At 43.0% G+C, this 25,416-nt stretch overlaps 1 protein-coding gene across 1 annotated transcript in view; it reads right to left on the minus strand.

The window, feature by feature from the left end:
* Positions 1–1,763: 1,763 nt before the first annotated feature.
* The window catches only part of LOC146839507 (uncharacterized), a 38,425-nt gene continuing 14,772 nt past the window's right edge, over positions 1,764–25,416 (minus strand). The window contains exon 2 of the mRNA XM_085651557.1: positions 1,764–6,948. Coding sequence (XP_085507683.1) covers positions 5,323–6,231 — 909 coding nt within the window. The 5' untranslated portion in view covers positions 6,232–6,948 and the 3' untranslated portion in view covers positions 1,764–5,322. The remainder of the gene's footprint in view (positions 6,949–25,416) is intronic.

Raw genomic sequence — 25,416 nt, forward strand, 5'->3', positions numbered from 1 at the left:
GATGTGAGAGTATGATTTCTGACGAATGAATGCTCACATGTATGCATGCTTATTTAATTACAACATGTGGGACGCGATGAACTTAAAAAAGTCCACAATGATGTGTGAAAGGGAGATGAATGAATGTGTAAACTGAGTGATATGTAAATATTTTAACAACCAAGACGAGGAGTGTTTTTTAATTCTTGCAAGTGAGTGATATTCACTATTGAGTTGCACAACACTCACTTGTGGCATGAAAATGTTGTGTCCGACAAGAGAAATATATCACAGTGCTAGTCACCACGATACTTTGCACAAGATGGTGATGTGAACACAATGTGTGATAAATAATAAGCTAAGTTGTTTATCCCTTATGTTTTTCCATTTCAGAGACTACAATATACGATTGTTATATCTTTTTATCGCCTCAGTAAGGCGTACAGAGAAAAGTACTTTTGACCGGCAGGCATATGTACAACTATAATATTATACCGCCGATAAAGGTGACGTAGGGATCGTCCTTTTTTGGTCCTGAGGAAAAAAGCCAGGGGGATGGCTTCTGAAACATGTTGATCCTTTAGACAGTGACTCATTATAGTACACCATCTACACCTCCCCATTTTTTACTATTTCCAGCTAGGGAAGGCAATAAAGTTATTTTTTCCACTAGCCAGGGAATTTTCAAACTATTTCACATATCTTTCACGACCCTACCACTCCACGCACTACACATAATCACGAATCACGAATAAAAGTGCTCCTGCGTCTACGTAGGTCGTAGCACGCCCCGTCCCGTAGAGGGACATGAAGACCCCAATGATGAAGCATGACACTGAATCAGGTTTCAGTGTGTGAGGGGTATTTTACAATTTCAAAAATATTGCACTTCCAATATATAAGAGAAGGTGCTTGCTTTTCCACACCATCCTTTATGTTTTTTAGAACACTTAAATTCACTAAATTACTTAGAAAAATAGGCTTTTAGAGGAGCTCCTGTTGCTCCTCTGAAGACACAGGGATAGCCAGGTTGGAGGAGATCGCTAAATATGGTGGACGGTAGTCCAAAAGGGTTAGTGGAAGTTGCTACGCCTGCTCCTCTAGCAGACCCTGCGCCACCTCTCAAACTATAAATAAGGGGGACAGTCTTCAAATGTAACTCATAATAGAAAAATCACTATAGAAAGACTAGCTGGATTCAGGGTGTGGTGGGCGGGGCACTCTATCAAAAATGCAACTAAGCATTATACCAGCCAAACAACAGTCCACCCACCAGCCCTGTTTAGAGTTGGACAGATTGTCAGCCTTTCATTGGAAATCCCATTGGGTATGTCGATGGAAAACTTCTTCCGAAGGAGGAAGGGCTCTCGAAGAAAACCTGTCAGATATTATTAGATAAAGCAGCGCTATATAAGAACCTCAAAAATACAAATAAAAAAATCAATTTTTTATTTGACAAATTCATGTTTAAATCCCTTGTATGGCAGACTGCTTTCAAGTACTCAACATTATGTGGTATTTTTATGGATTATTAACAAGAGAAGTGCCAGGATACAGACATATTTTTAGCACCTCTCACTCTGAGACAAGGCACACTGCCGAGAATAGTTCCCTCTAATGCCACCTGCGTCAGACTCCTGCTGAAAGCAGTCATGCTATCGAGATTTGACCACTCTATTGCCAAATAAACTAGGCTCCTTGATGACATCACAAATTATCTTTATAGTTTAGGGAATAAATCACATTTAAGATATCCTATACAATCAGCAGTCAAATACCATGAATTCAAATAAATGTGTTGTTTTATTACATATCAAAAAACATATCTTTCTTATTAATATGTAAAATCTAGTCATCATTGTGTACATTTCACAGCATCATGATTGTTCTTGCTGTATCATAATTTAGTTCATGCTAATTTTAAAGTAAATTGAGTTTGATCCTGGTACACACCTCTGTAGTGTGGTTTTTAAAGGCTCTTGGATGTCCATACATGGGTGGTGTTTGGATGTTTGGTTAAGTATCATTAATACAGATTTATAAAGTATTGGGTTTCAAATGTATTATGCCACTAATGGCCGTACAAACCACTTGTTTCTAAATATAATTTGTTCAGTTTAGAACTTGTTGCTGATAACGTGAAAGTAAAGTGAGTTTGACCCTGGAGCAAACCCCTGTAGTGTGTTATGTATAAGGATGGGTGTGCTAAAGAGCAGTCTTGTTGCTGTTCCTCACTGATTGGGTGGTGGTGGTGGGGGTGGTGGTGATGATGGTCGGCAGCAGGAAGAACTTCTCGGACTCAGCACTTTGTTAAAATGAACTCGGTGGAAAGCATTAGTTTCTACTATCTTTGGCTACTGAAGATGTATCCTTTCTCCTGATATTCATATTATATCGGTGAACACCTTCCTCTAAGCAAGGCTGGGCTATAAGAACACTGTGTATTTGGCAGCTCCAGCAACACAAAAGCACATTACAGATGATTCAGAATGCTACCATCTATCTAATTTGTGGTCTGAGGACGTCCCAACTGCATCACAAAGATTCACTGTTTGCTCACGAGGCAGCACTTTTGATGTCCATTCATTCACCGGCAGTTTATAAAACTAGGGTTTCTTTTTGCTTCTTATGTTATGTTAAGGGGTTTTATAAAGCGCGCAGCTGCCCCAGCAACGGGCGACCCAGCGCTAAAATGTCACTGCCAAAAGCAAGCCAAGAACACCCAGGAGGCAATTATGCAGGGAAGAGGTGAGTTTTGATGGCTTTACAGAAGAGAGAATGATTTTGAATGTTTCTAATATGTGCAGGGAGGGAGTTCCAAAGCTTAGGAGCACAAATATGGAAGGAGAGTCCTCCGGTCCGTACTCTCTTAAACTGAGGAACAACCGATAGATGCTGCTCCTTGGAGCGCAGCTGTTGGGTAGGTCTATAGGACGCCATGAGGCTAGCCAGAATAGCAGGAGATTGGAGAATCATGATTCTGTGGGCAATACCGAGAGTCTCCGATGCATTTCTCCACCGGCAGCCAATGTAGTTTGCGGATGGAACTATCGATGGAACAGATTCTTGGCAGACCAAGGAGGGCCCAGGCTGCTGCATTTTGTGCCCTTTGTAAACGCAGTATCTCTACCCTATTGGCCCAGATATATAGGGAGCTCGCATAGTTCAGTCTATAGAGTACTGTGGCCTGAATGATTACCTGACGGATGGTAGGATCGAAGAAACCCAGAAAAGGTTTAAGCCCAGGTAGGAGCCCGAAACAAACTCCGGCTACTACCTTAGTCTGGGTTTGAAAAGAAAGAGCAGAGTCTATCCAGACTCCAAGATTTTTTACTGCCGGTTTAGGAGCCGGCGGACGGCCCAAAGAGGACGGCTACCAGAGGTCACTCCACAGATGAATGTCTTTGCCCACCACCAAGATCTCTGATTTGTTGCCATTGAGCTGAAGACAATTGGCCGTCATCCACTTTGCAATAGCTGTTAAATCTTCCTGAAACTTAAGTGCACCCTGCCCAAAGTCGTCAGATAATGCCACCACCAGCTGTGTGTCATCTGCGTAAAATACCACAGCTAATCCTCTGCTCCTGGACACTGCTGCCAGATATTGGATATAGATGTTAAAAAAGGTTGGGCTTAGAGGAGTTGGCCTAATGGCTAGGGCGGTCGACCTCGAATCTGGGGAACCGGGTTCGAGTCTCGGCAATGACGCTGAACATCCTGTGATTCTGGGCAAATCACTTAATCTCCCCGTGCCTAACAAAAAAGTGTCCTCATGTAACGTAACTGGTGCTATGTAAAGCGCTCTGATAACTGATTGGATTTGGGCCAAGTTCGCTCTATATAAAACAATCCAAAAAAAAAAAAAAAAATACAAACCTGAATTTCATTTGTGCCAAAACTCTTTTGTGTTCCTTTACTTATGAATCCAGATTTCTTTTCCAATGCAGAGGTTGAAGAAATGTAAAGCAGAAGGTACTGAATGACTCTGATGGGAGAGATGTAAAATGTTTTGGGGGAAACAATTCCACTTAGTCCCTGGGGGGCCGCGGCAGTTCCATCTCTTGTTCAATGGAGAAAGAGCATGGACATGTATATGCTGGGAGAAGACAACCTATAAAGCACGGGGCTGCCCTAAAATGTTTTGGAAAATATGGAAGCCTTGGCTTACACATTATGGACTCTCGCTCTCCGATTCACAATGATCTTATATGGTTGGGTATATGGTTGGAATGGGGAGATGGGGCCCACGATAATGATTTGGTACACACTAATATTGTTTAATTCTACTTTGCTGCTGACTAGATACACAGCTGATGTCTACTTGCGCATGTTTACATATTATGCCGATGAGCACTGTTATTGTCTTATAATCAGAACTTTTTTAAATAAACATATTTAAAAAAAAGAAAAGAAATGTAAAGCAGGGAGTCGATATTTCTGGATTCCAAGAGCTGGAATTCTTTACTGCTCAAGATTCTTTACCTAACCGTCAACCTTTCATAAACGTATTAAGAACTAAATTTTTTAACAGCTTTCTCTCTGATCAATAATTTCGCCATCATGCACGGATTTTGTCCTTTCACCAGTTAGGAGTTGGTTGGGTGGATCTCTGTAAATAAGAAAGGTCTAAAATATATTCATATACAATTAATCTGGCCGTGAATCATTTACAGTCAGTGGTGAGCCAGCAAATTTCCCAAGGCTCCAGCTTGATATTGGACACCTCTGGGGAAGTGCTACTAGGGTGGGTGCATTTACAGATGCATGTGATGATTGAAATGAGCATCATTTGCCCCGCGTCAGGGCTTCGGATGTAAATGTTTTGCACTACAAGCATTATCTCTCACAGTTACAGGTCACGATTTCCTACTTTTACTTCTTGTGTCTTTGGACGTAGTTCTCTAGCAGCTGTCATTGAACCAGTTGTTGCACAAAAGGACCAAACACCAAAATCAGACAGAAATATTCTCCAGTCTGTGCTTGTTAAACTTATTCAAGTGAGTTGTGTTTATAGGTTTTAACACTAATCCCTGTGGTTTGCTGAAAACTCTTCCCACAACTACTTCCAAATCCACTGCAATGGTATGGTTTCTCCCCTGTATGTGTTTGCTGATGTCTTCGTAGAATTGATAATCGACTAAAGCTCTTCGCGCATCCGGTGCACTTGAATGGCTTTTCCCCCAAGTGTGTTCGCTGATGATTTCTTAATGTTGAAGGGTCACTAAAACTACTTCCACATACAATGCAATTATATGGGGTTTCCCCAATATGCGTTTGCTGATGTCTTTGTAGGTTTTCTAATCGACTAAAGGTCTTCACACATTCACTGCACTTAAATGGCTTTTAAACTGTGTGCATTCGCTGATGACGTTGTAGCTGTGATAACCAACTAAAGCACTTTGCACATTCACTGCACTTGAATGGCTTTTCCCCAGTGTGTGTTCGGTGATGTATTTGGAGATGTGATAACTGACTGAAGCTCTTCACACATTCACTGCACTTGAAAGGTTTTTCCCCTGTGTGTGTTCGCTGATGTCTTGTGAGATGTGAGGAATCAGTAAAACTACTTCCACATTCACTGCACTTGTATGGTTTTTCCCCAGTGTGTGTTCGCTGGTGGCTCCGGAGGGTTGATAACTGACTGAATTTCTTCACACATTCATTGCACTGGAAGGGTTTTTCCACTGTGTGTGTTCGCTGATGACTCCTGAGATTTGAGGAATAACTAAAACTACTTCCACATTCACTGCAATGGTATGGTTTTTCCCCAGTATGTGTTCGCTGATGTGTTTGAAGATGTGATAACCGACGGAAGCTCTTCACACATTCACTGCACTGGAATGGCTTTTCCCCTGTGTGTGTTCGCTGATGAATCCTGAGATTTGAGGAATCACTAAAACTACTTCCACATTCAGTGCAATGGTATGCTTTTTCCCCAGTGTGTGTTCGCTGATGTCTTTGAAGATTTGATAACCGACTGAAGCTCTTACCACATTCAGTGCAATGGTACGGTTTTTCACCTGTATGTGTCCGCTGATGATCTTTTAGGAGTGCTAACTGGCTAAAGTTCTTCACACATTCATTGCAATTGCACGTTGCTTCTCCTGTGTGTGTTTGCTGATGGCTCTTTAGTAGTGATGACAAACTGAAGCTCTTGCTGCATGTGTATGATTCTTCTTTCTTGGTTAGTGTCTCTGGGTCGGGTTTATAATTGTCTGCATCCCATAACTGCGTTTCCTGAAGAGCTAACATGGTTGATAAAGCACTTGTGTTATTCTCACATTCTCTGTATGTGTGTGGTATTTTTGAATGGTTGATGTCAGATTTCACAATGAAACACAAAAGTCACCAACTACATTTATTATAATTGTGGCAAGTAAAGCTTCTTTGTAGGTGGTTATGTCTTTATATTGCGGAATGGTTTTTCATGTTTACCGGTAAAGATTAGTCTTCCTTCTGGTCGATGCACATTGGGACAGTCTGTTGTAGATCAGAGACACTCTCTTTCCTTTACCCTTCAGTTGTTTGGCTCCACTCCCTTGTGCTTTTCTCTTGCTCCTGTGGTTTGGCCAGAAAATGTTTATAATACACCTAGCGTGCTGAATGGTGGTCTGCCATCATTACAGGAAGCAGAGCAATGCTGTATACACCTCATACCGAACACATGATCAAAGCTGGTGGTGGATGCCTGTTTATTCAGGAAGTGGTTTGTCAGTGTTGTTGCCTTAATTTTCTAGAGATCATTTCTTCGTCTTGTGGTGTGGAGGTGCACAGCTCAGGTTCTTACATCCACTGAATTGCTCTTGACTGCTTCTTCCGGGATCTATCAGTTTATGTTCAGGTTCCTCAGTCTCTGACTGTGCAGATCTTTTCCTGAATATTGGAGCTCATTTTTTCTAACCGCTTTTTTTTAGATTTGCACGATTAGTGTCATTATTCACGATCATTTGTGCATTCAAGGCTGGTTTCCTATTGGGTGTAAAGAGATTTAAAATCACTAAATGGAAATGTAAGAGGATGGGAATACACAATATTTAACTAGTTGTAAAATACATCTCTTCTTTACTATTTTTGAAAGTTACCAAGAGATATTTCACCATTCACAGATATTTAACTAAATCTTCTATTGAACATGTCACTCTTACTTACTTCAGAAAAGGAGGTGAATTTCCAGTGTTCACAGAGTAACTTAGTACAGAAAGAGCACTCACAGAGCGCCCTCTTGCTAGAGGTACAGCTTTAGGAAGATGCACATGGACAAGATTTAATTTAAACAAGAAGGGATTGTGAAAAAAGAGATGGATCAGGATGTGCCGCTGTCACTTCAGTTTCAGGAAGTGTGTAACAGCGGTAACCCTTTCAAGAACTATATGACAAAGAAAACTCTTCAGGAAGTATATAACAAATGTAACGCTTCAGGAAGTATATAATAAAGGTAACGCTCCAGGAAGTATATAATGAATGTAACGCTTCAGGAAGTATATAATAAAGGTAACGCTCTAGGAAGTATATAATAAAGGTAACGCTCCAGGAAGTATATAATAAAGGTAATGCTCCAGGAAGTATATAATAATGGGAAAGCTCCAGGAGAAACCTCCCGTTCTGGCTCTGCTGTGACGAGGGATGTGGGCCAGGTTTAGATTGGTGGAGTGTAGTGTTCTGGAGGGCATGTGACATTGCATCCAGGCAGCTAGGCTGGGTACTCCTTGGATCTCTGTGTTTTTTTTTAGTTAAGTTTTTAACAGTTGTCGTGCATCCATTTGGCCAATGCTGATTCACAGTTTTAAAATTTGACACAAAAGCCAGTTGACTCTGCCGACAGGGAAATAATTAGCTGAGAGTCATCAGCATACGACACTAGTGAGATAGTCCAAAATATTTCAGTACCTCCGCCAGAGGTCTGATGTGAATATTAAAAAAGGGTAGGACTGAGCTCCAAACCCTGAGGGACGCCAGGAGCCAGTCCTTTTTGTGATGAGGTGAAAGGGGGAGTATAACTTTAAAAGACCACTCCTTTAAAAAGAAGTTAAACCAGGTCAGACCTTTGCCCTGCACCCCAAGGTCAGTGAGGCAAGTTAATATTATTGCATGTGAGACAGTGTTGAAGGTCGCACTTAAATCTAGGAGTATTAGAGCCTGGGATTTGCCAGCATCTGCAGTACTGCAAAGGGATTCAGTAACTGTTAAAAGAGCAAATTCGGTGCTGTATGATCTAAATCTATTTTGGGAACAATCTAATATTTGATTATGTTCTAATATTTTGGTTTGGAAATTGTTTACATGTTTCTCCCCATCCTTGAACAGAAACGGCAGACGAGAAATGGGTCGATAGTTTTCTGGCTGAGTGCCATTTAGCGAAGGCTTTTTTAGAAGACGGATAACCTTGGCGTGTTTCCATGATATTGATACTTTTTCAGTGCTCAGCAAGAGTTTGGCTAATTCTAGAAATATGGGTGTGACGCTCTCTTGAAATTTTTAAATCTAATCAGGTTTAAATGGTGCATCCGGAGATCCAGATTTCACTTGACGCATTAAGGTGGAAATACAATCTGTGACAAGGAAGTATATAATAAAGGTAATGCTTCAGGAAGTATATAATAAAGGTAACGCTTCAGGAAGTATATAACAAATGTAGCTCCATTCACACTATTCTTGACAGTACTTTCCTGTTAATATTCATGTTATTGGCAGTACCAGACTGCTTCTGTGGGTGGCACAACCAGTGCTGCAAGCCCACAAGCAGTATTTGGATTACCAGCCCTGGGCACTCCTGGTGCACTGTACTAGGGTCTGATAGGTAAACCAAACCAGCCAATCATGGAATCACTAATCCATACATCAATTTACAACAGACAGCACTTGCACTATGGCACTGGATAGCAGTGGCACAGTGCTCAAAGCATCTATAACCAGCAAAAACACATGAGGCAACAGCAAAAAATGGAAGGGAGACCCACGCCAAGGTGCCAGGTCTAACATAACCCAAAAAGGGCCTGGACAGAGCATGGAGAGGGTGCCAGGAGAAGTTATTAGATGTCTCTGGTCCTCTCACGAAGATTCTTGATGCAGCGGTACAGGTCAAAGATTCCAAAACCCCCTTAGACGCGACGGAGATATTGGAATGGGTGCAGAGGGCTCTCTGTTTCCTGGGCAATGCAAATTGTGCACTATCGACCGAGAGGAGACGATCTTTCCTAATGAGGATTGACCCGTAACTGGCGGACATGGCCATGACCAAAGACGGTTTCCTGGCGAACGGGTTATTGTTCGGCGACACATTTGTAAAGGAATTGGGGAATTATGTGGTGACATTATCGGCACTAGACAAAGCCCAAAGCAATATTAAAAAGGTTTTCCACACTGCCCTTTTTACCAGGGCCGTACTCTTCAGGCCTCGAGCGACTGGCCGTGGACTTATTCAGACCTCCAGAGGTTTTGACCAGAGAGGGCGTGGAGGAGCCCAGCGGTCCAATTTTTATCCCACCAGAAATCGCGGTGGCAGAGGCAGACATCAGAAAGGAGGTTATTGAGGACAGAGTAACAACAGAGATACCTCCTACTCAGGTAAACTTGATTCAGTGTGAGGATGTAAAAATGGGGGGTCGGATTGCTTTGTTTATACACAAGTGGAAGAACCTGACAAGCGACCCTTATCTGGTGGTACCCATTTTTCCTCCTCACCGGAGGTTCCATCAGTTCCAATGGGGGTACAGATGGTATGAATTCTCCGCAATGCCGTTTGGACTCTCGTCTGCCCCTTGGTGTCTCACCAAACTCCTCAAACCGATAGTACAGTTCTTGAGAGAGAGAGGGGTCAGACCCATCGTTTACTTGGACGACATTCTTATTATGGGTCAGACTATGAATCCAGTCCTTCGACATCTAGCATGGATGACTCAACTTCTTCAGGAATTAGGGTTCGTAATCAACTCATACAAGTCTATACTGACTCCAGCACAGTCGATGGAGTTTTTGGGGTTCCAGGTGAACTCACTTACGGCACAGTTATTGCTCCCACTGAGGAAAAGAGTTTGCGATCAAGAAGGAATTGAGGAGAGCGCTTGCCTCTCAGACTATATCCTTACAGATGCTGGCCAGGCTGGTAGGTCTGTTAGCGTCGTCGATTCAAGCCATCTTCCCGGGTACCCTTCACTACAGAGCACTCCAAAGGTTAAAATTATGCATTTACGCATTTAAGCAAGGGCCTGAGCTACATGGAACAGATTTAGCTAAATGCGGATGCCAGGACAGAACACATGGATGCATGGAATGGCAAGGCTATATTCGCGTCAATCCCAGAAGTCGTGATTGAGTCGGATGCCAGCGAATGGGGCTGGGGAGCCCGCTGCGGCTCCGTGGAGACGGGGGGCAGATGGTCCGTGGAGGAATCGAAACTCCACAAAAATTGTCTGGAACTTTTAGCGGGCTCATTTACGATCAGGACGCGTTCCCCTCAGAAGGCGAGTTGTTGTACACTTTTGCGGATGGAAATGTCTCGGCAGTGAGATATATCAACTGTCTGGGTGGCACGAGATCTCGGCTGTTGGAGGAAATAGCCAAGGATTTCTGGTATTATTGCCTTCTGAACCACATATCGGTGACGGTGGAGTACATTCCAGGCAACTCCAATGTGGTGGTGGATTGGAACTTGCGCTTCCTTCAAGATTCCAGCGATTGGCAGCTTCACCCCAGACTATTCCGACAACTGAACGACAAGTGGGGCCCTTGTTCGATAGATCTGTTTGCATCCAGGCAGAATATACAACTGCCTCGGTTTTACAGTTGGCGACTAGATCCTCTGGCGAGCAACTCGGACGCATTTCTTCAAACATGGACGACGGGTATGCTGTATGCATTTCCACCGTTGGTCATGATTCAGAGAGTATTGGCGCAGATCCGCAGACAGAGAGCGGAGGTGATGTTGATATCCCCATGTTGGAGGGCACAAGTGTGGTACCCAGCAGCGCTGGCCCTGTCGTGCGCACCTCCAATATGTCTGCTATCGTTTCCAGAGATTTTGACGGACCCTCTGGTTCAACCTCATCCGTTAGTACTTCTGGGGCAGTTGTCCCTCATGGCATAGAGACTTTAAGGAGACGCAGGCAAATGCCGGGAGATTCTGAGGACACAATGTTTTTCTTGTCTCAATCTTGGGCCCCCGCTATGCATAAGCGATATGAGTCAGCCTGGAGTAAGTGGGTTAGTTTGTGTGCTAAACGACAAGGGGATCCCGTGGGATCCGGAATCCATACGATGGTTAACTTCCTGTCAGATATGGCAAGTACAGGTTTAGCTTATAGGAAGGTTAACAATTTCAGATCTGCGATTTCAGCTGGTCATCCGCTTGTGGGTGGTAAACCAGTGGAGGAACATCTTTTGGTATGTAAGATGGTAAGAGGCATCAGGTTGGTGAACCCTCCAAAACCACGATATTCACAGTTGTGGGATGTGGATATAGTACTACGTTTTCTCAGGAATTGGCCAGCAAATGAGGGTCTATCTTGTAAACAATTATCGACAAAATTTACACTTTTGTTATGCTTAATTTCATGTAGACGAGTGTCTGGCGTGCAAGCGTTGGACTTAGCAGGTAGGGTATTCACTCCATCGGGAGTTTCATTTAATATCTTGAAAAGAACTAAAATGAATTCTACTAGTGTTTCTTATCCTGCGTTTCCGCACCACAGTAAATTGTGTGTTGTACAATGTTTGAAATGTTATGAGGATTGCACTCGAGAATTTTGAAATGATGTTGCAGGTCAATTGTTGATTTCCTTACAGAGACCACTTTCGCCCAGTCACTGCCGCAACTCTAGCTAGGTGGGTCACTTGGCTGTTGAACCTGGCAGGAATTGATACGTCGTCCTTTGGAGCTCATTCTGTAGGAGGAGCTAAGGCTTCTAAAGCTTTTGCTACAGGTTCTCGCTTGGAACATATCATGACTGTGGCAGATTGGTCTTCTGATTCTACTTTCAAGACGTTTTATCATAAACCAATTGTAGATGTAGCAACAGCGGTGGTGGAGCAACTTTAAACTAGCATAATCTGAAGCCTCCGTGGACTGACATAGAATACAAACATTTCTAGCTAGCGCGTCAAGAATTTTCAATTCTATTAAGGACACAGAAGCAAGGATTATCCCACTCTAGAAACAGTGTTATAAAATATGAGGTTTGATTTGTTCATATTGACAAATATGAGTTTATATTATGTTATGTATTATGATGTTGGGTTTCTACCCGCCCGTATTCTTGTTGGAAATACATTCTGTGAATGGTATATTATGGTGTGTATTCTCTTTTCAGGCGAGCAGAATAAACCGGCTTAAGGAGTCATGGAGAAATCCTATCTGGATCAGGAGAAGTTCCGGTGGTTAAGTTTGGGTTCAAGTCGATGAAGGAATCGGCGGAGTTCAAGGTTCTACGGTCAAATTTAAGAACAGTGTTTGAAAGTTTTTGCAAAGAAAGAGGAAGAAGCATTGCGTCACAGACATTTATACCAATGAGCGTTATGTGATTGGTGCATACTATGGAGGGGGTTGTCCTTCCGGGGTTATGCTAGTTTAAAGTTTATTTGCTGCTGTTTATGTCAGTAAATGCAAAAACAACAATTGATGGACAGAATGCAGAACAATGTCATACATTCACGCCAGTACAGAGATCTGGGCCTAAATCCATCGTTTTTTTGCTTTCCATGCCATTCCAGTTTGAACCCAGCCATATGCAAATCAGTCTTGACCCTGTGCCTCATGGGAACAGTCCAGCCCGAACTGCCAAGCCAGGTCCTCCCTGGACTGGAAACAAGCATCCTAGGACCGGTTTGGGGGTTTCACCCCTCTTCAGCCAGGATAGCTTGATTCCAGTGGCATGGAGAGCACAGGACTCACGTCTGAGCATACCTGTCCCACTCGGGGTGACAAATGCAAAAACAACAATTGATGGACAGAATGCAGAAATCCATTGTTTTTTTGCTCACCATGCCATTCCAGTTTGAACCCAGCCATATGCAAAACAGTCTTGACCCTGTGCCTCATGGGAACAGTCCAGCCCGAACTGCCAAGCCAGGTCCTCCCTGGACTGGAAACAAGCATCCTAGGACCGGTTTCGGGGTTTCACCCCTCTTCAGCCAGGATAGCTTGATTCCAGTGACAAGGAGAGCACGGGACTCACGTCTGAGCATACCTGTCCCATTTGGGGTGACAAATGCAAAAACAACAATTGATGGACAGAATGCAGAACAATGTCATGCATTCACCCCAGTACAGAGATCTGGGCCTAAATCCATCATTTTTTGCTCACCATGCCATTCCAGTTTGAACCCAGACATATGCAAATCAGTCTTGACCCTGTGCCTCATGGGAACAGTCCAGCCCGAACTACCAAGCCAGGTCCTCCCTGGACTGGAAACAAGCATCCTAGGACCGGTTTGGGGGTTTCACCCCTGTTCAGCCAGGATAGCTTGATTCCAGTGGCATGGAGAGCACAGGACTCACGTCTGAGCATACCTGTCCCACTCGGGGTGACAAATGCAAAAACAACAAATGATGGACAGAATGCAGAACAATGTCATACATTCACCCCAGTACAGAGATCTGGGTCTAAATCCATCGTTTTTTTGCTCACCATGCCATTCCAGTTTGAACCCAGTCATATGCAAAACAGTCTTGACCCTGTGCCTCATGGGAACAGTCCAGCCCGAACTGCCAAGCCAGGTCCTCCCTGGACTGAAAAAAAGCATCCTAGGACCGGTTTCGAGGTTTCACCCCTCTTCAGCCAGGATAGCTTGATTCCAGTGGCATGGACAGCACGGGACTCACGTCTGAGCATACCCGTCCCACTCAGGGTGACAAATGCAAAAACAACAATTGATGGACAGAATGCAGAACAATGTCATACATTCACCCCAGTACAGAGATCTGGGCCTAAATCCATCGTTTTTTTGCTCACCATGCCATTCCAGTTTGAACCCAGCCATATGCGAATCAGTCTTGACCCTGTGCCTCATGGGAACAGTCCAGCCCGAACTGCCACGCCAGGTCCTCCCTGGACTGGAAACAAGCATCCTAGGACCGGTTTCGGGGTTTCACCCCTCTTCAGCCAGGATAGCTTGATTCCAGTGGCAAGGAGAGCACGGGACTCACGTCTGAGCATACCTGTCCCATTTGGGGTGACAAATGCAAAAACAACAATTGATGGACAGAATGCAGAACAATGTCATGCATTCACCCCAGTACAGAGATCTGGGCCTAAATCCATCATTTTTTGCTCACCATGCCATTCCAGTTTGAACCCAGACATATGCAAATCAGTATTGACCCTGTGCCTCCTGGGAACAGTCCAGCCCGAACTGCCAAGCCAGGTCCTCCCTGGACTGGAAACAAGCATTCTAGGACCGGTTTTGGGGTTTCACCCCTCTTCAGCTAGGATAGCTTGATTCCAGTGGCATGGAGAGCACGGGACTCACGTCTGAGCATACCCGTCCCACTCGGGGTGACAAATGCAAAAACAACAATTGATGGACAGAATGCAGAACAATGTCATACATTCACCCCAGTACAGAGATCTGGGCCTAAATCCATCGTTTTTTTGCTCACCATGCCATTCCAGTTTGAACCCAGCCATATGCAAATCAGTCTTGACCCTGTGCCCCATGGGAACAGTCCAGCCCGAACTGCCAAGCCATGCCTTCCCTGGACCGGAAACAAGCTTCCTAGGACCGGTTTCGGGCTTTCAGCCCTCGTCAGCCAGGATAGCTTGATTCCAGTGGCATGGAGAGCAAGGGACTCACGTCTGAGCATACCCTTCCCACTCGGGGTGACAAATGCAAAAACAACAATTGATGGACAGAATGCAGAACAATGTCATACATTCACCCCAGTACAGAGATCTGGGCCTAAATCCATCGTTTTTTTGCTCACCATGCCATTCCAGTTTGAACCCAGCCATATGCAAATCAGTCTTGACCCTGTGCCCCATGGGAACAGTCCAGCCCGAACTGCCAAGCCAGGTCCTCCCTGGACTGGAAACAAGCATCCTAGGACCGGTTTCGGGCTTTCAGCCCTCGTCAGCCAGGATAGCTTGATTCCAGTGGCATGGAGAGCAAGGGACTCACGTCTGAGCATACCCTTCCCACTCGGGGTGACAAATGCAAAAACAACAATTGATGGACAGAATGCAGAACAATGTCATACATTCACCCCAGTACAGAGATCTGGGCCTAAATCCATCGTTTTTTTGCTCACCATGCCATTCCAGTTTGAACCCAGCCATATGCAAATCAGTCTTGACCCTGTGCCTCATGGGAACAGTCCAGCCCGAACTGCCAAGCCAGGTCCTCCCTGGACTGGAAACAAGCATCCTAGGACCGGTTTCTGGGTTTCACCCCTCTTCAGCCAGGATAGCTTGATTCCAGTGGCATGGAGAGCAAGGGACTCACGTCTGAGCATACCCTTCCCACTCGGTGTGACAAATGCAAAAACAACAATTGATGGACAGAATGCAGAACAATGTCATACATTCACCCCAGTACAGAGATCTGGGCCTAAATCCATCGTTTTTTTGCTCACCTCCTTCCCCAGCTCCCGAGGCTATTTTGGTTTAAAGGGAATCCCTCTGGTGCCCACACCAGAGGGATTTCCCAGGGGATGCCTCATGACGAGCTGGACTCGTCATGGGCACACGAGAAATGTGTGCCATGACGAGTCCAGCTCGTCATGGGCATTCAAGGGGTTAATATCGAAGTAAGTAATATCGTTTGCAATAATATCGATGTCAATAATATCGAGATTTACATTAGTGTTATGTATTTTAGTATGTATTTTATATGTATGTGTTTAATATTTCTTGTTATGTTTTTTATTTATTTTTAAATATATGTATTAAATGTTTAGAAGTTATTAATTTTTTTGAAGTACATTTTGCGTTTTAGTATTGTAGCGGGTTGTGGGTTTATAGGGGAATAGGGTGGGAAGTAATTTAAATATAGTAAATTAAATAATAATTTTTAAAAATTATTAATTATTTTAAATTAAATTTTGCGTTTTAGTTCCGTAGTGGGTTGTGGGTTTATAGGGGAATAGGGTGAGAAGTAATTTAATCATAATTAAGTAATTATTATTTTTTATTTATTGGTATTGATAGTTAATTTATGTTGAATTAATTATATAATCGGTAATTAATTATCAATTGATTAATTGATAATTGTATTCATTGTGTAAATATTTTTATGGAGCGGGTTGTGGGTTTATAGGGGAACAGGGTGGGAAGTAATTTATTATAATTAAGTAATTATTATTTTTTATTTATTAATATTGATAATTTATTTTTAATTAATTATTAATTGGTAATTAATTATATTTAATTGATTACTTGATAATTATATTAATTGTGTAAATATTTTTATGGTGCGGGTTGTGGGTTTATAGGGGAACAGGGTGGGAAGTAATTTATTATAATTAAGTAATTATTATTTTTTATTTATTAGTATTGATAATTAATTTATTTTTAATTATTTATTAATTGATCATTAATTTTTAATAACTGATTAATTAATAATTATATTAATTGTGTAATTTGTTATGTGCAGTGGGTTGCACTCAGTGGAGTGGGAATAGTAATTTTAACACTTACGCTATCCAACACTACCTACTATTGCACTCACTGGAGTGGGAATAATAATTAAAACCCCTACGCTATCCAACACTTTCCCTACTGTTGCACTTTCTGGAGTGGGAATAGTAATCTTAACACTTACGCTATCCAACACTTTCCCTACTGTTGCACTCAGTGGAGTGGGAATAGTAATCTTAACACTTACGCTATCCAACACTTTATCTACTGTTGCACTCAGTGGAGTGGGAATAGTAATTTTAATCCCTACGCTATCCAACACTTTCTCTACTGTTGCAGTCTCTGGAGTGGGAATAGTAATTTGAACCCTTACGCTATCCAACACCTTCCCTACTGTTGCACTCACTGGAGTGGGAATAGTCATTTTAATCCCTACGCTATCCAACATGTTCCCTACTTTTATACTCACTGGAGTTGGAATTGTAATTTTAACCCTCTGCTATCCAACACTTTCCCTACAGTTATACTCTTTGAAGTGGGAATAGTAATTTTTACACCTACGCTATCCAACCCTTTCCCTACTGTTGCACTCACTGGAGTGGGAATAGTCATTTTTACCCCTACGCTATCCAATACTTTCCCTACTGTTGCACTCACTGGAGTGGGAATAGTAATTTTTACCCCTACGCTATCAAACACTTTCCCTACTGTTGCACTCTTTGGACTTGGAATAGTAATTTTATTCACTCCGCTAGCCAATATTTTTTTAATTGTTTTAGATAATGTAGTATATAATTAATTTTAAAAAGATTAAGAATAATTGTAATTTTTTCAATTTGTTATATATATTTTGTAAATTTGTATTTATATTATTGTTTTATCTGTATAGTTGTTTTTATAACTTATAAGATATTTTTTAACAATGTATAAGTTATTAAAAAAATGATTACAAAATATTAAGTAAGCATATATATTATATGTATATATTTAATTCATTTTTACATTATATCTATTAGTTATAATTTTTTAACATTTTAAGATATTTTTAACTATGTTTATTTTCAGTCAGTTCACAAACTTTATTCGGATAAACATTGTATCCATAAAAGTGCGAAAATGGTTAAAAATGACAAAAAAAAGTAGCAATACATAATAGTAAGAATCACAGTTGTATAAACACAATATCATAAAATTTAAATGACAGAATAAGACAAAAATCATCAATAATAAATAAATCACTAATATATAAAACCAATGCATTCGATGATTATGAACTGTCCGTGCGTGAATGAAACTCAGTGATTAGACATTGTCTTACAATTCTCAAAAATTTGCTTAGGCGGTAAACCAGCTCTTCATCAGCCAAGGCAAGCGTACATGAATAAGCAGAAACCAAACGGATAGGCCTGCTCTTATAAAAAAATGGGAGAAGAAGCCACTTGATATATTTCATGTAATATTTGCAGAAAAACAAAAAGTGTTGGATTGATTGGCCACTCACCCCGTCACATAGGCTGGGTAGTGAATCAAGTTTCGGGTGATAACCCAGAGGGAAACACAATGCAAATTTAACTGTCCCAGCCCTCAGGCGGAATAAGAGGCTCCTTTCCCACCGACTCATGGGTACGGTGAGATAATTTGGTAGGGGCTAACAGTGCCGTTCGTAAGCCATATAACTGGAAACAGAGGGTTTATTTGATTCCAACACAGTTCTTGCGGTGCTATATGACAAATAAAGAGCGTGTCTAAGTTCTCTTTTATTTACAGTTTCGGCTTCGCTAGGATTTTAAAAAATGCAGCCCTTATTGACGCTGCATAAGCTTTGATACACTCCAGATAACCAGGGAATGTCCATCCCCTTCTCACACTTCCAACAGTCTGTTATGACCTTTTTTATTAAGGTAGCTGCCTGATTCTTCCAGACTGATAGCCAGAAAAGAGCTGGGCAGGCGCGTATAAAATCAGATATATAATTTAAATTCAATTCCTTGTGGCAAATGTATTGTGGGGTCGAGATTGGGATACTCAACTGCTTTCTACAAAACCGTTTTTCTTCCTGCTGAATGCAGGAGCTATCTGCGGAGCCCCAAATCTCAGCTCCGTACGTAGCCACAGGGACACATTGTAGTTTAAAACATTTTTAAATAGCTAAAATAGCACCTGTGTTTTTTGGGCGGGGACAACTAAAAATAGAATTAATAGTCTTTGAGAACTTGCTCCTGGAGTGAGTAAGATGCTCAGTCCAGGAGCCGTTCGCAGCAAAGACTACTCCGAGATAAGGGAATTTACAGGTACTTGTTAAATTTTGATTGCCAGCAACAATAGAACTATGCTGGCGTTTTCTAGGGCCACAGGACATTAAAAATGATTTTTTTAAATTTACGCACAAGTCCGAACTATCCATGAATTTGACAAAGGACTGTACTAGGATACGTAGAGAATTAGGAGAGCGGCCTATAAGAACCCCATCATCTGCGTAAAGTAGTACAGGAAGGGGTTTCCCATGAATCATGGGGACATCTTGAGTCATAGGTACTAGTGACTTATTTAGGCCATTCATATAAATAATAAAGAGGAGGGGGGCCAGGACGCATCCCTGCCTGACCCCCCTTCCAACCTTAATGGCTTCCGAAACCTCTCCCCCACTACCTATCCTCACCTGAGCCTCAAGGTCTTTATGGAGGTATGCCAGAACATGAACCAGTGGCTCATACAGCCCATAGGCCAATAGGATAGCCCACAGCCTTGATCGGTTCACAAGATCAAATGCTGAGGACAAATCCATAAAGGCCAAATAGACTGGGGAATTCCGAGCGATAGTGTACTTCCCAATTACAAGGTTGAGGTTAAGATATTGTTCATTAGTGCCAACCTTGCTACGGAAACCTAACTGGCAGGGCTCTAGAATACTGCACTCCTCTGACCATTCCAGGAACTTTTTGTATAAAACACTGCCCAAAATGTTAAGGGTGTTATCAATCAATGAAATCGGCCTATAATTGCTAGGCTGTGACCGATCCCCCTTTTTAAATATTGGGACGATAATACTCTTTGCCCAGGTACTGGGTAGCGGGGCGTACATTAGATTATTAAAAACGTTCAAAAGGAGCGGGGCCCAGAAGTCCGGGTTCCATTTGATTAAATCTATTGGTACCCCATCTGGGCCTGGGGCCTTATTCCCGATGCTATGATGAATAGCTTCCTCTATTTCGGGGAGTGTTATCTGGATGCCAGCGAATGGGCCAAATTCGTACAGGTCCGTCTCCGATGAAGGGGTAGCATAAATATTCGAAAAGTGGTTTTCCCAAGATTCACTGGATATAGTGCAGCTGAAGGGGGTTAGTAACTGTTCTGTGGATCAGAGATCCCTTACAGCAAACCGAAACATTTTGCCCTTTTTATTTGTGGCTGCCTGAGATAGGGTTTCCCAACAATCGTTTAGGAGTACTCCCTTCCTAATGCTAACCGCTGCATTATAATTCTGCCTTGCCAATTTCACATCTGGGGCACCCTAGGTTTGGCTGAAAGGGCCCTACGTAGGTTGCTATTCGCCAGTGAACATTTGTCATCAAACCATCTAGGGCCCTGCTTCCTCAAAGAACCGGGCTTCGACAGTAAGGTTTTGATGACCGTGCAGAGTTTAGAGAAATCATTGACTACCTCTAGGTGCAGAGTTTTAAATAACAGACATGAGTTAATGAGGGGCAGATTATCCTTCACTAGTAACTTAAACAGTTCATTGCTATCGACACCCCTCCATATTAATCTTAAATTATCGATGGATGGCGTTAGGTCTTTAGCCCCACATTCAGCTGAAAACACGGGTCGAGGTGCCAATTTCAATTCTAATGTGATGGGGTTGTGATCCCCATGGATCGTGGCGATAACCTCTGCGCCCGTTAAGTAATCCACAAACACAGAAGAGATAAAAACAAAATCTATTGTAGAGGAATGGCCCCTACCTCTGAATGTCGGAGGTTGATAGTTAATGGCGTGTGCTGGACCCATCTGGTCCATAACGTTAACCAAATCATGTGAACTTAAGAACGCAGCCAACTCTGCGCCCCTACGAGAGGAGGAACCTTGGTTAAGTGTCTCTACGCCATGATGTGTATCTTTGAGTTTTGCATTAAAATCTCCCCCTAGAATAGATAGTATTGCCCAAGTGTTTCTGACAATCTAAATTAGAGATAAAATCAAAAAGCATAATAACATTTCTATTAGGAACAGATTGGAAATCATTATTATAAAAATTCACCAAATAAAAAGAAACTCTTTTTATATAAAATACAACTTGATAATTAGAACTATTAGTTGGTAAGACCTTAAAGCTCCCTCAAGGTGCTACGTTAACTCCAATGAAAAGTCTCCCCGATGGACGGCCCGGTTTGTGATGGGATGCCGCTACGCTAATTCAATGGAACCCCTCAATATGCAAGTCATGAGTGGCCCAAGTCTCCTGGAACATAACTACATCCTGTTCCTTAACTAGGCGCAACCAAACCTGGTCACCAAGCTTAGACTGCAACCCTACTACGTTCCAACTTAGGATATTCAAGTCTGCTCCAATACTGCTTTTGATTAAAGATGGCTTGTCATTGGCATTATAAGTTAATACCATAGTAGCTGGAGAAACCGTCTTAATTCGGAGTGACTTATCATTATCATTATGGGTTGGTACTATAGTAGCAGGAAGGTCCACCAAATAGGGCAGATGACGCTGTTGGTCTGTCATTAATGGTGGTTATCAAACCTGTGCATCTAAGCTGGAGAGTGCTTTAAACCTGTTGGTTCGCAAAGGGAGGACGTAAGTGTCCCTAACAGGTTTAAAAGGTGGCTTATAAAAATAGCCCAAGGGGAGCGCACTAATACAGGTATCTTGTGTGGAGTGATGCTCAAAAATTTTCAGTAAACGCTGAACCATATGAGGTCTGCGAAAATTTTAAACAATACAGACACCGTTTATATTCTTGGCAGAGTGACCAACCCACGCTACTCTTCTGGCCATAAGAATGTCATTCATATTAGAAGGGCGAAAACCCTTATATTTACAAAGCCAGTCTACGGACTTATAACGCAGGTCTACCCAAGACTCCCTTTGATCCTTCACTAAATTAGGGGCCCCAGCCAACACCAGCCAACACCAGCACATAGGGACAAGAGGCAGGAGGTAAGCTTAACACATCAGTATTTGGCCTCATGCGGGCCTTCCCAAGACTGCTAGAAGTATCCTTTCTTAAACACAGGTCACTTGCGGGGGCACTAGTCCGTAGCTGGGTGGCATTACTGCTTCCTGGGACATTAACTGTATTAGGTTGGGGAGCGTCCTGTCTTCACCTCTGCTCGCTAATAAGTTGTGGCACTGGAAATACATTTAAATTGCTGCAATTTCCTGACATCTTTGTTCAGGACAAGACTAGATTGTGGCTTATACCCAAGCCCAGGGGAATCGAGGAGATTCCTCCCCCACCATCGTTATGAACAGAGTCCACCTTCCTACCCCTCAGGTTGGCCAATTCAGAGTCCAAATGCTCCATTTTCCCCCAAAGTGCATCAAAATTCGATTTAATAAAATCCTTGAGGTTTCCCAGTGCATTTCCGATAGATTCTACTGCAAAGTTGGTGTCAGCAGCAGCTCCCATGGTGTTTATATTGAGATCATTGCAGGCAGAGTTGGAGAAAACATCAGTCTGTATGCCCACTGAGACGGTAGGAATCGCCACCTGATTTGATGCATTATTGACAGGTTAGCGGTCTTTGGTAAGTTTGGTCTTCGTCTTTTTTTTTACAATTTTGGCGGTTTGTGATTTCACTTTGGGATTCATATGTGGACATGCCACCTGTGCTCTGGTGTTAAGACTAGGCATGTCCGGGGCAGCCTTACTAGAGGCTCCCAGATCTGGTGTGGATAGACTTGTGGGAGCAGTGCGTGCTTCCGTTAACGGCACATTATTTGGAGTTGCGCAAGTTACACCATCTGTGGTCAAACCACCTAATGATAGACGGGATTGTAAGGGTACAGGGTCGAGCGACAGACGATGCTCTGTAAGTTCAATTTCATGAGTTAACAGGGACACAGCCCTCACATGAAAAGGGTCCAGTGTCCCAACTTCTCCCCTGCGTTTGCTCATTTTGCAGCAGACCTAAACAGTCCAATTATAGAGCCGGGGGGTAGCGCGCTCTCCAATAAGATGTAACAGTTATGTTAATAATACTTGGAACTTACAGAGTAGATGCTTTCCTCAAATAGCAGATGTCAGAGGGGTGGCCCAGCCCAGCCTCTTCCGGCCCCATGGACAGGTGTTGTTTCCCAAGATCAACACTTCGATCTTGTCAGTGTTGAGTTTGAGACAGTTCAACTTCATCCTGGTGGCTACTTCCATCATACAGGCAGTGAACGTGTTCCTTGAGTTGTGGATTTTGTCAGAGATGGACAGTATTAGTTGTGTGTTGTCAGCGTAGGAGAGGATGTTGATGTAGTGGGTATGTATGGCGTTGGCCGGTGGGGTTATGTAAGTGATGAATAGTGTCCTTCTGAGAAGTGAACCTTGAGGTGCTCCGCAGATGAGATTTCCAGTTTCCAAGGAGTATGACGTCCGGTTGACTGTCGGGAGTTGTTTTTATCTGGAGGAGCAGATCAGTCGCATGCAGGTCCTTGAAGTTCGAACTTGTGACAGAGCCTGATTAGGATGGAATGTGGTACCATGTGACATGCTGCCAAGAGGTACGATAGGATGACTGCCTTACTCTCCCCTCTCTCTAGGATCATGCGAATGGCGTTGGTAGGTTCAATGAGCTTTGTTTCTGTGCTCTGGTTGGGCCTCCATCCAGATTGGGTGGCATTGAGGAGCTGGTGGTTGACGAGGTAGCTGGTCAGACACTTCTTGATGGTTTTCTCTAGGACCTTGGCCATGTATGATAGGAGGGTGATCTGTCAGTAGTTGTAGAGTTTGGTGAGGTCCTCAAAGGGTTTCCTCACCAGGGCTGTGACAGCTGCCTGCTTCTGGGTTTCTGGGAAGACGGCCGCATTGATGGAGTCATTCAGGATGGGAGTGAGGACTTCACTGATGGTGGTTAGACCTTTGTTGAGAGTGTGGTGGGGGCATGGGTCTAATGGGGCCCCTTAGTGGATGGTCTTCATGGTTGCGCCAGTCTGTTTTGTGGAGATGATGTTCTAAATGGTCAAGGTCCATGCTTCAGCTGAGATTGGAAGACTGGCTGCAAGATTGCTGGGGTCAGGTTGAAAGTTGAAGTTGGCGTATGCGAATGTGATCTCCTTCCAAAAGAAGTTATAGAGATTGTTGCAATGGGTCCTGTAAGGGATGATGTTGTTGGTGGTGGCTGCAGCACCGTGAATTTTCTGACTATGAAGAAGATGTATTTGTTGCTGTTGTTGCTGGCTTCAATGCGTTGGATGTGGGCTGTTCACTTGGCATTTCAGACATGCTGGTGGAAGCATGTCAGGGCACATTAGAAGATTAGAAGACAGATTAGAAGATTAGAAGACGTCATTGTCTGCGGTGTCTTGGATCATTCTCCAGTTGCTTACAGTGCTGCATCACAATACATTTTGGGTCCTTGCCTTTCGCGGGTATTTGGGCCTCCCACACGAGTGAGGCACCGTTTTTATCTGGAGACCCGGGTCAACGCTGGGTGGTAGGAAATTTGTGTCAGCCCGGTGATACCACAACTTTCCCACACTAAAATATGCAAAAAAAGTGATGTTTTTCAGCTAAATTTGATGTTTGCAGGGGATTGTGGGTAAGGAAACGTTAGGGGATCCATGCAAGCCATAACTCCCTGGAATCCCCCGGATGTCTAGTTTTCAGCAATACCTCCTTGGAATCCCCCGGGTGTCTAGTTTTCAAAAATGTATAGGTTTGCTAGGTTTCCCTAGGTGCCGGCAGAGCTATGGTTCAAAAACTACAGCTGGGCACTTTGCCAAAAAAGGGTCATTTTTCACTGAAAAATTGAGGTGTTTCCATTTTAGGTTTTGCGGCACTAGGCCGACCCACACAAGTGAGGTACCATTTTTCTCGGAAGACTTTGGGGAACGGGGGGTGGGTGGAAATTTGTGGATCCACGCATCTTCCAGAACTTTACACCACATAAATGTGGGGGAAATGTGAGTTTTTTTGGCAAAATATTTTAGGTTTGCAAGGGTTTCTGGGTAGCAGAACCTGGTGGGAGGCAGTTGAGTCACCCCATCCTGGATTCCCCTGGGTGTCTAGTTTTAAAAAATGTATAGGTTTGCTAGGTTTCCCTAGGTACCATATTTCTCGGAAGACTTTGGGGAACGCAGGGTGGGTGGAAATTTGTGGATCCACACAAATTCCAGAACTTTACACCACAGAAATGTGAGGAAAATTTGTTTTTTTTTTACAAAAGTTTAGGTTTGCAAGGGATTCTGGGTAATAGAACCTGGTGGGAGGCAGTCAAGTCACCCCATCCTGGATTCCCCTGGGTGTCTAGTTTTAACAAATGTATAGGTTTGCGAGGTTTCCTAGGTGCTGGCAGAGCAAGGGTTAAACAACTACAGCTAGGCACTTTGCTAAAAAAGGCTAATTTTTAATTGTGAAAATGTGGTGTGTTCACGTTGGTTTTTGAGCCATTTCCCGTCGTGGGCACTATGCCTACCCACACAAGTGAGGTACCATTTTTATCGGGAGACTTTTGGTAATTCAGATTTGTAAAGGAACTGTTATTACCTATTGACTTTCGATGCATTTCTGTCTTCCAAATGAAAGACAATGTGTAAAAAAGAAGTCATTTTAAAAAATGACCGATAATTCTCATGCTAGTATGAGTATTCCCAATTTTGGAAATGTGCAAATATCTACTGTTTCTAAACTCTATATTTTGTTCCCAT

The sequence above is a fragment of the Triturus cristatus genome, chromosome 4_1 (genome assembly GCF_964204655.1).
Source record: "Triturus cristatus chromosome 4_1, aTriCri1.1, whole genome shotgun sequence".
In the NCBI taxonomy this organism is placed as follows: Eukaryota; Metazoa; Chordata; class Amphibia; order Caudata; family Salamandridae; genus Triturus; species Triturus cristatus.